This window comes from Neospora caninum, chromosome VIII, assembly GCF_000208865.1.
Source record: "Neospora caninum Liverpool complete genome, chromosome VIII".
Classification (NCBI taxonomy): Eukaryota; Apicomplexa; class Conoidasida; order Eucoccidiorida; family Sarcocystidae; genus Neospora; species Neospora caninum.
The window spans coordinates 883,486-899,101 of NC_018395.1; the positions used below are offsets into that span (position 1 = coordinate 883,486).

At 52.6% G+C, this 15,616-nt stretch overlaps 2 protein-coding genes across 2 annotated transcripts; one reads left to right on the forward strand and one right to left on the reverse strand.

The window, feature by feature from the left end:
* Positions 1-1,231: 1,231 nt before the first annotated feature.
* On the forward strand, positions 1,232-6,195 carry NCLIV_0311 (tubulin-tyrosine ligase family domain-containing protein; the record flags this gene model as incomplete). Its single annotated transcript, XM_003883313.1, has 8 exons — positions 1,232-1,284; positions 1,954-2,045; positions 2,294-2,523; positions 3,421-3,630; positions 4,433-4,621; positions 4,909-5,021; positions 5,740-5,925; positions 6,123-6,195. 8 exons carry the CDS (start codon positions 1,232-1,234, stop codon positions 6,193-6,195), a joined length of 1,146 nt encoding a protein of 381 aa, XP_003883362.1.
* A 3,490-nt stretch (positions 6,196-9,685) lies between these two features.
* Positions 9,686-12,259, reverse strand: NCLIV_031180 (conserved hypothetical protein; the record flags this gene model as incomplete). The annotated part of the gene is made up of 1 exon (XM_003883314.1): positions 9,686-12,259. A coding segment is annotated over one exon (2,574 nt), but the record flags the coding sequence as incomplete, so codon positions are not given.
* Positions 12,260-15,616: the final 3,357 nt, after the last annotated feature.

Below are 15,616 nucleotides of genomic sequence, written 5' to 3' on the forward strand. Positions count from 1 at the left end.
CTGCCGCTGCCTAAAAGCCTGGCTTACGAGATTCAGATACAAGCGACAGAGAACCGTAGACACAGGAGGGACACGCCAAGAAGAAGGACACAGTTTCTCTCTCCAGGAGACAAGAAATCTCCAGTCAGGGATCGCACACAATCCAAGTGAAGAGGGTCTGCGAGGCCTTTGCACCGGTTGCTCTGCAGCATACAAGACACTCATCTCCAGAGTGTTTTTCAATGCTGATTGCTGCTAGGCTCTCTCCAGATTCTTTTTACCCCAAATACACTGGAAGCAGCTTCGTTTCTCTGGGGGTTCACGCTAGCGTGTTCAACGCGAACTAGGTTCAGTTTTTCTGGACTCATGTTGCTACATAATAAGACACAGCTTCAGTGTGTGTCTGGAGGTTACGAGATAGAACGAACTAGCACACTTCGTTTTCTACACTGAATCGACTCTGCACACGGAGAGGTAGACTCGTGTTCTGCCAAGGCTGAGGTGAAAATGAAAAGGAATTCACCAGCTACCTGCATTTGGATCTTTCTTGGTGGTTTGGGAGGAAGTATCAACCACCCAGCACCTCCAGTGCCGTTTTAGACAATGTTTCTTTCGAAGTGCGGCCTACGAGATCTAAGGGACATCCCGTCAACCCGAGGCATTCCTCATCATCAACAGGGTACGTTTCCGTTGTATCTGCAGATTTTCCAGCTGTCAGACCTGAACCGAACTTGGTACCAAATGGCGTCTATTCCGACACGTTCAGCGGCGGCCCCCCGAGCGGCTGGCGCCGAGCGGACTCTGGACAGGCGTCTCCTTCACGGCAGCTATCGGACACAACTTCGACTGCCTCGACAGCGTCCCGAATTTCTTCTGGACCAGGAGAGTGCCTTTCAAGGGCGACTAAGAAGAAGAAAGATAGGGTTATCTACTACCTGGGACTCACGAAGTACAGCATCGTCGCCAAAGTGTGTTCAAGCTTTCCTCACTGGACAGAAACTACAGACGAAGACGGCGACTGGGTGCGTTTGTCCACAACAGGGGGGGGGGGCTGAGGCTGTGCCGACTTTGCGGTGCTGGCAAGAAAGTCTGACGTACGTTTATCTTCATCACCTTTCCGTGTCATGGCAGCAGCCCCCGGACCCTTGAAAAGCATAGGCTGAGCATGGCACGATTCTGCGTTTATACACAACTGTATTCGCAGGATATATGCTGGTCCGATTCAGCCGTCACCGCAGAACGCCTGTCGAAGATGCGTCCTTACCAGAAGATCAATCACTTTGTTGGAACGAATGCAATTTCAAGGTAACTTCCCTTCGGTTTGGTGTCCCCAGTTGCAGGGTAGGCGTTGCTGCATGCGTGCCGTCTACTCTTCTGGTAGAGGACGTTTCAATCATACAAGCTAAATAACGTACAGAAACCAACTTTGCTCGTGTACATGTGGGACAGATCGACAGCACATGCCTCGAGACACTCAATTGAAAGTGCTAGAATATAGGGGCGAGGTCGTGAACGTACTAGCTTGATTTAAACAGTTCGGTTCTGGATTTGATGTGCTTTAACTTACTGGCCAGGCGACAAGGGGGGGGGAAGGACAGATCAGCGACATGCCACCGCAGCGTAACTACTCAGTAGAATCGAGCACTCCTTCAGCTGCTGGTGATACACGGAATAAGGGTGCCGAGTGCTTAGCATTGACCGAACGACACCAGCTGCTTCTCTCAGCGTCATGGCTGCCGGAAAGTCTCATAAACCAAGATAAACTGGACTGGTTCGGGGCCTGCGGACATCTCAGCCTAGATACACAAGGGAGGGGATTAACAAATTTATCACCCCAGTGGAGCTGCTTCGCAGACGTCAGTTACGCCACGTAGCCTCTGCACGAGTCTGGGACTAACAGGCCGCGTCTACATCTGGAAGAGCGGCGGAGGCTCACGATGGAGGGAAAGAAGCTGTCCTGTTGTTCCGGCTCAGGAAGAACTACCTCGCCCGAAATCTTCTGCGGATGAAGGCCTACTATCCAAAGGAGTACAAGTTCTTTCCCCACACCTGGTCTCTGCCGGCAGGTGATGCAGCGAACAATATTTGAGACAGCTATGATGGCACTGTTGTGCACCCACCACACCAAACGTAAAGCAATCCATACGCGTAGCAATGCGTTGCTGCCCCGCCCAGAACGAGGAGCGTAATTCTACGCCATAGATCCATTCACGGGAGACCCACTTTTGGAGAAAAAACAGTGGTTTCGCGTGCAGGCAAGGCACCGATATCTTGCGGGCATTCCTGCTCGTGCACTTCCGTTTTCTGACGCCAGACCTGGCTGACTTTCGATGCCAGTTTACTGGGAGGCGACGGAAGACTTTCATTATCAAACCAGATGCAAGCAGCCAAGGTCGGGGAATTTTCCTGACTCGGAATATCGAGGATATTGATCCAACCGAGCATCTTGTCGCCCAAAGGTATCTACATAAGCCGTTTCTCATTGACGGACTCAAGTTCGACCTCCGCATTTACGTCTTGCTAGCAGGGTGTAATCCTCTCCGTGTAAGTAGCCGATTGATAAAATTCCATTCTTTTCACAGGAAACAACGGTAGAGCACACGTATTAAGTGTGTCAATTTATGGTTTTTTCAGAGGTGATTCAAGCTGAGACCCTTATATACATCTGCAACATCGTGAACACTATGAAGGCATGTATACCGGCAGTGGCAGTCTGTTGGTTGATGCTGTTCACGAGAATATACACATCGTGCGCTTCTGTTCTCCATGTCAGACAAGTGCATTACTACATCACGCTGTTTGAATGCCGCTCATCCAGTAAGCACACAGCATCTCTTTCTGCGTAGCAGCAGAATTGTGAGCGCTATTCATGCCGTACATGTTCTACCTGCGCTTCTATTCATTCGTGAAGTTGCTCTCCAGTCTATTCGACACACAGTCGGGCTGCAAATACGAGAAGCCATTGATACAAACTGTAGATTGTGAGGGCATCACGAGTAGATGGTGTGAAGTGTGGGAATGACCTCATGAGTAGGTGACATGAACGTAGCAGTTGCTTCTGACACAGTAGGCCATGTATCCTCATTCAGGGGCAGCCAGGGTACCTGATCGCAGAAGTGAGGATGTATGAACCCCTCCTTTGCGGTTCCTTTACCTACGTCGGCGGCCGAAAGACTGGCAACTCCCGTTAACTGCACCCATTTATGGCAAAGCTGATTTCAAATAACGTGTGAGTTGCAGCTTAGTCTTTAACTGGTTTTGAGATGGGTTGTGTCGTGGCTGCTTTCTGGTAACAGTCCCCGAGTTCCCTTTCAACCATGGCCACGTTGTAGCGGCTGGGACCGGGGGTCTGGCGATGTATGTCTCTCTGACACGGTCGGATGGCAGCCGGATCTGCAAAATGCCTGTCTTTTCTTTTGCGTCTTCGGTGTGCTTTCTCAGCTCTTTGTTCACCAGGATGGATTGGTGCGATTCGCCACGAGCCCATATGCGAAACCGACAGGGAAGAACTTGCATGATAAGACGATGCATTTGACCAATTATGCGATTAATAAGTCATCGTCAAATTTCACGCCTAACAGGGATCCAGCTAATCCATCGAAAGGCCACAAAAGAAGTCTCTTCCACGTGTTGGATCACCTGAAGAGCGAGGTAGGGCAACACACACAGGTAGCAATGTCGTGCAGCTGCGCGAGTGCGAGAGAAATGTTCACCACCCCGCTCCCTGTCGTATTCTGGCTTTGAGCGCCAGACTGAAAAATCATGATATGGTTGCGGATGAACACCAGTGCGTGAAACCACGTTTGGGCGTACTACGTGTAAGGTTCCCGATTCCACTTGTGACGTTTAACCATTGCCACAAACGGCTATCTGTCAAAACTGACCTCCACTTCTCTACTACACCCTCGAAAGAGAACTGTCATACGGGGATGACTGTTGATGATGAGGCAAAGACACCTTTTTTGCGTCCGTGTCTGCATGATCTTTATGCTTCATGGAGATGGGCAGAGGCGCTGGCCGATCCATCGCGCGTCAGGATGGGGAGGGCAGTGCTCCTATCTAAAAAATAAATTGATTCTACAAATTAACTAAGTTTTTAAGGATGGGACGTCTGATAGGCTCCTCTACGGAGAACCTTCGGGGCCCCGGCTCCTGTCTGTTTGCTCGTTTATCGGCCTGTAGACAAGAACGCGTCGAAGGGTTAAATGCTCACTGCCGGGCTATTCTGCATAGCTAATGCCTAAAATGAAGAAAGTAATGTTGCGGGCCTACGCGCCGCAAAAGGGAACGAACATAAAGGCATTCGAAACGAGAAAATCTCTACAGGACTTTGGCGTTGTTGCTAGCCGTCACCTATATATTTACACCCTGCACATTCAGTCTACCGGTCCTGCGGAACCTTCTTTTGCCTGATTGCCAACGCTCTCACTTCTGCGGGTTTGCTAACCTGCAGGGCCATGATGTGGATGCTCTCTGCAAGGAGATTGACGAGTGTCTCTGCAAAACCATCATTGCGATTCAGCCTTCCCTTGCACACATTTACGGTTCGTGTAAGGGAGAGGATCTCAGCAATTCGATGTGCTTCGAGGTTCTCGGAATTGACATCATGATCGATCACAAGCTTACGCCCTGGCTAATAGAGGTAGGCCGCAGATGCCAGGGGACAAGCGCAAGCACTAAAGTGAGGTTTACAGCAGGCAACTGGAAAGAACTTATAACTCAGGTTATGCAAGCTGTACGACCTGGCCAGAGTATTTATAGACACTTTCGCTATGCTCTTGACCTGCACGAAGCAAAGATAGTTCTCTGTCAACGCGATTTCCTGTGGCCTTGTAGAAGGTTAGCCTGACCCGAGTCCCGGCGTAGAGCTCTACCGAGGCCGTGTACTGCTGATGTGTTGTGACGTTCTCTCTCCCATGCGCATCTCAGGTCAACCATTCTCCCTCTTTTAGTACTGACAGTGATCTGGACACAATCGTTAAGTTCAAGGTCATCCGCGATGCGCTTGTTTTACTTGGACTCTCCTCAGAGAACCGACGGAAGTATGCGAACCACAGCACTGGAAAGCGACCAACAGAATTACGAGCAGAAATGTGGTATCTTCATCGAACAACCATAGTGCTGCGAATCTTCATGGTGCGATTCATGTACATTTTCCATAGCTGTACGTAAACGTTAGATGTGGTGGATTATGAGTGTTTTACATCCACCAGAGTTTTCCGGATCGCAGTTTCTACGCTTTGGCTCTGGCCTGACATCACCTTAACATTCACATCCTGACCAATGTCTAGTCGCAGTGTTCTTCTGAGACAGCCTTCTTGCTAAAGTTTGTGTTTCGCTCAAGCCTCACGGCGTGTCCTGAAGTTGTTGGTGGTTCAATGGGAAGGGGTAAGAAATTCGATAGGCGCTCGCGTGTACAGGGTCGGACGTCTCCGTTTCATCATTGTGATGCTACGCTCTTCACATACTTGATGTTGTTGGCGAAGTTCGGCGCGTCGAGGAGAGCTCAGCGTATTGTAAGGCTATGCTTTCGGTGGAATGGTTGGCGGCCTTTAGAGTTTGGATTAAAGTCGTAAACAGCTATGACTTTATATTATACACGGGAGGAGCAGTTTGCACGTTCGTTCATATATCGCGTCCCGTCCTTTTCCCTCTGGATGACGACCAGAGCCACGACCGACCCCTGAAGACGGCACACCCGTGGACAGAAGGGACGGAAGTAGACTTGACGCTTGTTCCCCGGTGTCTGTGCGTTTACAGATACCAGGCGCAGCAGCGGCTCCAAGCGGAGCAACGCCGGATGGCTTTTCCGAAACAGACGCGAGAGGAGCGACTGCAAGACCGCCGACAGATGATGCACGAGCTGGCAAAAAATAGAACAGCATGGGAAGATGCACACATGGGAGGCTGGAGACGAATCTATCCAACTGAGGAACGAGCTACAAAGTACGGCCATTTGTTTGACGCGGCTCAGGAAATTTGGCAGTCCATGACGGGAATGTGCAAGACGAAGCCAATTTTGATGCAACTGCAAGAAGCAAGACGCTGCAGAGTGCAGGTTGGATCCGATGCAGACACGACGTGCTCAGGAGAGAAGCTGAACCCGGTCCACTCAACGTCTGTTTCTGTTGCGTCAACCGCAGCGTCGCGTTCTCAAAGCAACCTGCAGAAGGCAGGCGCGCGAACGAAGCAACCGAAGTCTATCTGTCGTCGTAGCACCAGTTGTTCTGCGCAAATGCCTCCGGAATGTCGCTTGTCCGAGGAGCCCACAAAGGAGTCTCCTAGGCTCGCCTCAGACCGTAGCCAGCTCTCCAGGCGATGCGCCCGTGTGCCCAGTTCTTCAGAGAGAAATGTTCAGGCACCATCTTTAGGAGACATACTGTTGGACGGCCAGTCTCGCACGGAAACGTCTGAGCACAGTCATAACTCTGGACTGCACCACGGTACAGGAGACCTCCGTGCCGACTGTGGCAGCATATCAAGACCGGAGATTAAAGGTGAGTCAATGCGGAAGACCAAAGGGGTTCAAGACGCGGGCATGTCCGTTCCACAGGAGAGTTTCCCGAAGACAGAAGACACGACAGAACACCAAGGTGGCGATACCCGTAGTCTGGTGAAAGGAGATTTGTATGTCCGAAGGCGTTCTTCCAGTGCGCAACCTTCCGCAGCGGAAGATAGCACGGAAAAATGCGTCGGCGAAGCAAAGGCTCGGACGATTCGTGGCACCGTTGCGCGGGCTCCAAACCTTTTAACAGCAAACAGGAAACGCGTCAAGAAGACAACAGGCTCCACCACTTCGTCTTCAATCGTATCTCGGTCGCTCCATTTTTCATGGATTTCTCCGACGGGTTGTCAAGAGTCGCTGCTTAGTCATTCTGGCCAGCCAAATCAAGAGAGAGCGGGTCTCAAGCTCGTACGTATTGGAGATCTGGTCTGTGCATCTCAAGGCCTCCTCAGGCAACAAAACACTTCACGAGAACGAAGGAAGCATGCAAGCGGAAACAAGTGACGCCGCCCCGAGTGTGAAATCAACCGCAAATCATTAGAACTCCTGACCGGTTGTCTCCGGCGTACCTTACAACCGTTATATGGTTTACGGATAGAAAGCAACGCGGCCGGTGTTTACTTTGAGGGTTAGAGAGCCTCAAACTGTAACTGTCACACCGGACTGTTGACGCCGGTTCGTCTAAAAACATACGAGCCACGTTCCGTCCGTTTCTCATCGCAACATCCCTGTGTTCCGTACTTTGCTTTTGTTTCATCTTGCTTTGTGGCGAACACTGTCGTGTCTGCATACTTAGTTTCTGGCTGTCAATAAACCCATCGCTCGGAAGCTGACCCGAAAATCGAGGGCCTGCTGTTCGTGCCTTGTGAATGAATGCCATCGTTCACCTGTCCCGGAGTGAGCGTCCGCTGAAACAGTTAATTGCCGGCTACGCCTTTCAGGACACCGCCAAAGGGAGGTCTTGAGCGCAAGGAAAGAGCGGTTCTGGAGAGCAAGGAAAGACTGCCACCGACTTGGAAGTGTGGTATCATCTTCAATCCACTAGCAGCGCAGCAGCGTTCTCTATACCAGTAGAACTAGTAACACAACCGGCATAAGGGATACGTTGTGAAAAAGATGGGAAGCAAACGCCTACCTCGTTCGAGATTCGCCCTTCTCATGCTACTCAACAACACATGCTGCATGACGGTCTCTGGCTATCTACTCTCTGTAGGAGACCCCGAGACACTGTGACGTCACTTTATTGTTTTCTGAAAATACGAGGTACACCACAACTTTATATGCGATAAGCTGAATTGTATTTCTCAACAAACGCTGAAGACTCACGCTATCACACCTTTGTTTCTGTCGCATCCGTTTAATGCTTTGCTTCGCTGTGCGTGTTCCTGTAACATACCGGGCTTTTGTTGGTTTCCCATAAGCGCCTGTTTCGGGCCGGGGAGGATCTATGCGTTCAGTTTGGCATGTGTGACAATACCGGTCAGTGCGGTGGAATCCTTCACGAGTGACGTAGTCACGTTGCTGACAGCGTTCCTGTTTTTGAACGAGATTCCAAGTCTCCGCAGTGTCTGCCGAGGATTCACAAACGTTTTGCTCGCCGAGCAGCCGGGCGCGCTTGGAATCGCCGTCGTACCGCAAGCCGCCTGGTGTCCCTGCCCAGCGGGAATGCATTTGTGAAGCAGAAACAGGCCACAGAGTCGCCTCAACACTTACACAGGGGTTCACGGCTCGACGCCACCAGGCACATGGAAGGAAGCTTCGTCGCACCCTTTCATCGCGTTTGCCAAACAGTCAAGCCGCACACCTGTGCAGTACCACCCCGGGACGCTCCGACACAACAGTCTGCGTTTTGATTTCGGGAGATCCATACCGGAACTATTTTGTATCCGCAGCTTCAAGAGGCTGCTCCTGCTCACAACATCGTCATTAGTATCACTGGACATCATCGACGAGAGAATGGATTAGAAGAGGATGCACTTTCCTGCGACGTTGTCTCCCTCAGCCAGCTGAGGGTCTGGAACCACCTGCCGCGTTTTTTTCGCCAGGAGCGGCGATGTGGACATTTTTTTGGATGCCACCTCCACGAGTGTGAGGTGTTTCTGTGGGACAGGGCGATCGAAGACGCCGTCTGTCTTTTGTGGTCGATGCAAAGTCTCACAAACCTAACATGCACCATGTATTATCCACAACAGTCGGTTGACCTGTACAACATACGATTCTCTTTTTTTAGCTTCCTTCTTATTGACGTTACAACCCGCTGTTTGTATCTCTCCCATGGAGATGAAGAGGTCTGGATCGAAGCACGGATCCGTCAGGAATATAAATCCTTCACGGTTCCAACCACAGGGAGATGGACTTTCGGGAGTCCATGGTGCCGCTCAGACTTCCTCACGTCATAATTACCAAAATTATCGCACGAGACAACTAACTTCTTATATCCTCAATGCATGTACTGATGTCGAGGGTCACGTGGTGAAATCATTGACATCTAACCTTTTTTTTGTTACGACGAATTAATCTCGAACATTTTTCTGGGTGACATAACACAGTGTTCGAGCATGCTACCGGCATCACTGGCACCTGGATTTTTGAGTAGACCTATGGTAGTGCAGTAGTACCGAGTTTCTGAATTCTGAAGCAAGACAGGATTATGTGGGCACATGAAATTTCTGTGAGAAGCTGCTTGACAATGGGTTATGAGGAAAACCTGTGCGTACCCACAGCTTGGTTCAGCGTAAACAAACTACATCATCGCCATCTGCAGCCACTGGTGTGCCTTCTAAAAGTGCCCTTTTCATGCAATGATTGGCTGCATACTAAACACCCTTGTAGCTAACGTCCCCGTTCGTGGTCGCCTTTAGGTGACCCGTTACTTGGACCCACGGAAAACCAACGAATACTGTGGATCTTCAGCGGTGTCTCTCCATATTGTACGAATGCCAGCGTCGCATTTCGCTCTTGGGATGTTTGATTCATTACGTCTGACGTCTAATTTTCCAGAGCGAGCAGGTCTAAAAAATTAATTTCTGTTGCGTCGAAGTGTCGCGGTTGCCCAAAGCGCACTACCGCGACGTCGAGAGCGTCACGCGCCTGACGTGTGCGGTAGCTTTATTTTCCAAAGACGACAGAACAAAAACGGCAGCCGTTCGCTTATAAAACACGACTGCTGAAAACCTCAGATTCGACGCGGCCATAGCCCTATCACAAATTACTGCATTTTTTTTCACTCCCGTCCCTATCGTCGTTCCCCACTTCGTCTACACTTCTGAAGCTCTCCTGCTTCCGTAGCTGCCTTTTGCTCCTCGATGACGATCGACTGTGTGTCACGGACGTTCCAGGCACAACTTGTTCACCTTCCGCATCCTGCCCCTGTTCTTCCTCCCGGACTGCCGCTCTACTGTCATCCGTGTCTGATCCGCTGATGTGCTGCCTTGCACCTTCCGAAAATCTACCTCCTTCATGAGGAACTTGTACAACACAGGAGTCCGCCTCACTGCCATCGAGAGCCAGGGACCCTAGCTTTGCTGGAGCGACTTCTTGGCCGTGAGATAGAGAACCACTAGGCATGTTGCCACATTCAGAGGTGGACAAGGGTTGCCCCAAGAGAGATGCACCATCTCGGGTTTTATTCTCGTGGGCACCTTTCGAATCTCCCTCACCTTCCCGAGCGCCTGCACTCCAGGCGATCTGAATGCTAGGCTCAGAGTCGGCACGTCGGGCGAGACTCGTATCCGAACCCGAACTTGCCAGGGGTGGGCACTGGGTCTTCTCCTCAGAGCTGGAGGAGAAAGACGATGTAGCAGAGTCGTACGACGAGGAGGACTGAAGCAGAGGAAGCGAGCACACAAAAGACGCCGACCGAGGGCCGATCGCATCTCCCGCATCCGCAGATCTGGCAACTAGGGGAGACGCTGTCCTGGAAGGTGACCACGGGAGAAAGAAGGAGGACGCGGACCGGCGCACGGGCCGTGAAGAAGAAGGCGTACTGGGGCGGTTGTCGGCGTGCCGTCCCCAGAAACGGGAAAATAAGTCACGCCCTGCTGAAGCGTTCTCGGAGTCTCGATTTCCTCGGTTCACAGAGGCCTCGCCTTTCTCTGCAAGGCACACTTCACGCGGCACGTCTGACGTATTCGCAGACGCCTCTGCGACACTCTCTGACTCTCCATTCTTTTCGCATTGCAGTTTTCGAGCTCCGCTCTTTGCATGCAGGAAAATGTCACCTGAATTGACCGCGTCCACTGCAAAAGCAGCGGCTGTAAGAAGGGCCTGAGCTTGCTGATGCTTGTCTGACGTCGCTGACGCTCTGGACTCTGCAGGGACCTCTTCGTCGCCTGCAGCAGCCGAGAAAAGCTCTTCTGGCGCTTTACTGTGTGCCGAGAAATCCCGGACGTCTCCATCACTATCTAGTGATACGTATGTCCATACCCGCTGAGAGGCCTGTCCAGTATCCGGTGTCGCTCCTCCATCGTCTTCAGATCTCGGGACTGAGCAGCTCATGGATCCACCGTCGTACTCGACGCCACCCTCTTTAGCGCCCAAAGAATCTGCCTGTGTCGTCCCTCCGACTGGCCTTCCACGACCCTTGCTTTTGTCGTCTGTCTCGGGCTCATGGTCTCCGTCTTCATCTTCCTGCTGACACACGCTGCCGACAGACATCCGGCCTCGCTCCGTCACCTGGTTTTGTTCGTCCCCTCCCTTCTGCTGGGGTTGCTCTTGCGGGGCCTGAAGGCTGCGACACTTTTCTGCGACCGAAATCCCCCCAGCTTGCTCACATTGCCACCGGCCTGCGCACGCTTCGCAGAGCCGCTCCCGCGGGCGTCCTTCGTCCCACTTCCTCGAGCTCGTCTCTGACTGGCATCGCCGCTCGACAATTGCCTGTCCGCCTTTTTGAGAGCTTCGCCGCTCCGTAACAGATAACTGCCTTCGAGAGCCGGGAGTTCCAAGCCGTGCGCCACACAAGTCGCAGATCCCAGGCAGCGTGCGGCGGGACGAGGCACGTGAGATACTTCCCGAATCACTTTCTCTCGTGCTTTCCTTCAGCAGAATTTCGGATGCCGGAGCTCCCCAACGGGTTCTCTCCCGTATTGACCCTGTCTCTCGACTCGGTCCTGACCCCATGCATGGAGTTCCCCTGGCGCCGTCGTTCTCGGTTCCTTGTTCCCCCTCGGAAGATCCTGAGGCTGCTGCCATGTCTTCGGCATGTGGTCCTTCGCTTCCAGTTTCCATTACGTCCGTCCCGCGTGCGTCGTTCGCGACCTGGGCCGTGTCCCTCTCTCGCCTCAGCTGCTCCACCTCACCTCGCGGAAACAGCAACTGCGGCGTCTCATAACCCGCCGAGTCTTCTTCAGATGTAAACTGGTGTTCGTCTTCGCGCTTCACAACTGCGGCAGCCAGGGCCGCGGCGATGGAAACCTGTTCCGCCGTCTCGATTGTTTCCTGCGCTCCGCTCGTCAGCGCGGCTCCGTCTCGTTCTCCGTCTTCGTGCACTTCGTCCCCCTCTTCTGCGGCCGACTGCCGACCTGAGGCCGCCGCCTCGAGAGCGACAACGGCCGCCGACGCTGCACAGGCTGCCGCGACCGGGGCCGCTTCGGCTGAAGCCGCGGCCGAAGGAGACACCGGGAGCTCCGGCAGGGACACGGGGACACCAAGGTCCTTGAAGATGGCGCTCGGTTCACTTCGCGGCGGAAAAACGTCGCCCTCGACACTGTCGTCTTCCTCCTCTTCCTCCGACGGAAAGTCCACAATGGTGAGGGACCAGAAATTGAACGAGTTGAACTGAAAACACAGGATCACGGGAGACAGCAGCCGAAATCCAGTGTGCACAGCTCCTTGGCGGACGAAGTGAGCTCTTTGAAACGTTCACGGGCGACACAAACCAAAGGTCAAATGAGACGAAACGGAAACAGACCACACGACCAAAGTAGACACCACCATGAGTCCCCCGGTTGCCCGTGGAGACAAGGCCATAGTATGCGTGTTTACGAACGTTTTCCCGAGCTGTTTGTTCTTTCTGTAGCGTCTGGATTTCCGTATGCAACGTTTTCCTTTCCGCTTTTCTTCCTTTTGCAATGCGCTTTCCAGTTGGCACCCGCCTCGGCCCCTGCGTCTCGTCTACTTAAAACGCTTCCCTCCACACAGGTTCGCTGGAGGACCGGCGACACATCACATGGAAAAATGCGTCCACAAAGCTGTATCCAAGGCGTTTCCCCGGAAGGCGAGAAACTGAAGAAAGTGCAGCTGGGCATACACACCACTTCCAGTCATCTTGTGAGAGAGAACAATCCGTGTAGAGTCATTGCACGAGATGTGCCTTTTTTTTTCGTCACACGGCCGAGACACCGTAACACAGCAGAACACACATTTGCTGAGACACGCAGTTGTGGACGCTGACGGAGGAGTAAGGAAGGACTACAAGACGCTGCACAATACTGCGCCTCCTCTTTCCCTTCTATGGGACGCGCACGCGAGTACACCGAGGAGCACAGTGGAACTTGTGACGTTCGTACACGACCATTTTCCCTCGCCGGTGTAGCCTCCGACAGGACAGCGAAAATGAGGAGCCCTGTCGAACAGAAGGAAACCGGTTTCCTCTCTTTGTTGTGCGGGTTAACACGACAGAGCAGCCAGTGGAACACACTGCGCGGGAGATGGCGAACTGGCGACTTCAGGTCCACTTGCTCCGCGGAAGCGGAGAAGGAAGAGAGAGGTAGCGCATCCGGCAAAAAGCAGGCAGGACATCACGCGCGAATCCCCCTTTTTGGAACGGCCCAGAAATGCCTCCAAACCGTTGCACTTCCGGCATGCAACCCGATTCGTTCTGCGTCTAAGGAGAATGCCACACTTCCTACATCGGTAGGTAAACGTGTTTATATGTATTTGGAGAGGTTCACTGTACACGCATTTACATACATGTGCATTGGAAAGCACACTGTTTTCTACATGGAAGAACTGGATACACGAATGACTGCTGGCCCTTCTCACTGTGCGGTGACATCTTTCGTCTTGCACTCGACAGGCGCGAGGACGCGGGACTAGGAGAAGTTTACGACGACGAATAAGTGACGGAACACCGCGAAGGCGTCTTTTTCTCTTCCGATGCGTCACAACTCATGTCGCCAGAAGATCCGACAACAGAGAACAATCTATGCCCGACTGACAACACACAGGATATGCAAGCACGCATACACACCCATACACCCGCACACATCCGCGCGCAGCGATACGTACACGGCTCGTGAAATTCGGAGGGAAGTGAAACTCAGAAGAAACAGAGAACGAGAAAAGGGGAGAGACCCACGCGAGCCAGGCCACTCGCAAAGAGAGGCACGGATTTCAAAGAGGCGTCTCGACATGACGTACCTCTCTCCGTGCCTAGAGTGGGGAAATCCGATTTGTCTTGGGTAACGAAGGACACGGAACAGCACATCGATGCTCGGCCAGTGCAGTCCTCAGCTTCGAGACCTCGTCAAAAATCTCACTTTTTCGGCGCCTAGTGTGACAGAGGCACAAGGCACAACGTCTTCCCCCCAGAGCCGCAAGTCGCTTGCCGGCAGATCCAGCAACCCACAGGCACGTCCGTATGCATGCATCTGTTTCCACGCAGACACGCATAAACATATTTGTATACAGACCGCGTCGCATGTGGAGAATTCCTTTGGCGCATTGTCGGCCCGAACTGGCCGCCTGCTACTTTTTTGTTCTGCGCATTGACCCGACACTACGGAGAAAAACACTCCCAGCATGCCGCGTCCAAGCAGAACAGTTGAACGGAGGTACGCTACCAGTCGCTGGATTGCCTGCCTATCTGTAGGAAAACGTCATACGCAGATATGCGTGTACACACGTAAATGACGCACTGCACAGTTGCGCCGCAGTCGCTGCTTGCGGGTAAGCCTGGATGCGCCTTTGGAAAACAAGAGAAGGAAACACAGCCGAGGGACGCGACAAGGAAAAGCGAGACCCTTACGTGTCGTTGGCCGAGGCCAATCAGTTTGTTCGAAAGAGGCAAAAAGGGAGAAGCGTCAAACGACCCGGGAAAAACATGAGACACCGCGTCGCTGATTTGTTGGCTCGCATCCACGGGAGACACGAGCAGAGAAACCCTCACTCGCACGAACGCACCTCAATTGCTCCCTACACACTGGACACACCGACACAGCGGAACGTCTCCAATCGCCTCCGACCTATGCGGCACAAGCACCAGTCACGGGGTTTCGAGATAAGCAACCAGAGAGAAAACCAAGGATGTCGACAGGAGACAGGGCTTCCACACATGAGCCCCCGAAGCAAGAGACCCTCTCGTGAGTACTCATCGAGGCAGGAACGGCTTCGAGCACATGTGCAAAGGAGACAGAGAGAGAAACCAAGCGAGAAGACGCCTTGTGTCCCTGAGTCTCCCCCTCTCTGCTTTCCGGAGAGATCGGCAAGCATGCATTGCGCAGCAGAGGGACAGGGACATGGGAGGTATCCACTCCTTCTCTTCGATCTTTTCAAGAAATGGGGACACGCTTGCGCCTCTCTCTGTGTGAAGACCAAATTGCCTTCACTCGGCTCCAGATGCACATGAACTGTGTGCGACCGCCTCCACATCATTGCATGCATCGTCTGACGTTTAGTTTGCTCGGCACATTGCGATATACGCGGACAGAAGTAGGCCGCCCTGTTCCCCACCAGCAGGCCCTACAACGCGCCTTTCCTCTCCTCAGAACCTATACCATGCGAGTGTGCATGGGCGGCGGGAGAGACACCGTCCCCTTCGCAAGGGAACGTTCAGTCAAGAAGACGCACGGCCAGGAGAGCGTAAAGCACTCCGGCAGACAAAGCCTGCCTTCGCCCTCTAGCATCCACATCCTGCTGATGCCCTGTTCCTCCACACACGCTTCTTTCTCTCACCAAGACGAACAATGACACTATGGAAAATGATGTTGAAAACGAGAGAGTTTTTCATCTATTTGACAGAGTTTACTGTGTCAACCAATATAATGTTGAAACGCTCAAACACAGCAAGTGGACATTCACGTGCATACAGAAAGGTGCAAGTAATGTGTCTGCATGCATGGAAGAGGTAAAACAGGAAACACCCTCGCGACCTTACCACTGAGTTCCCCTTCCCTCTTGGCAATCTTTCTCCAC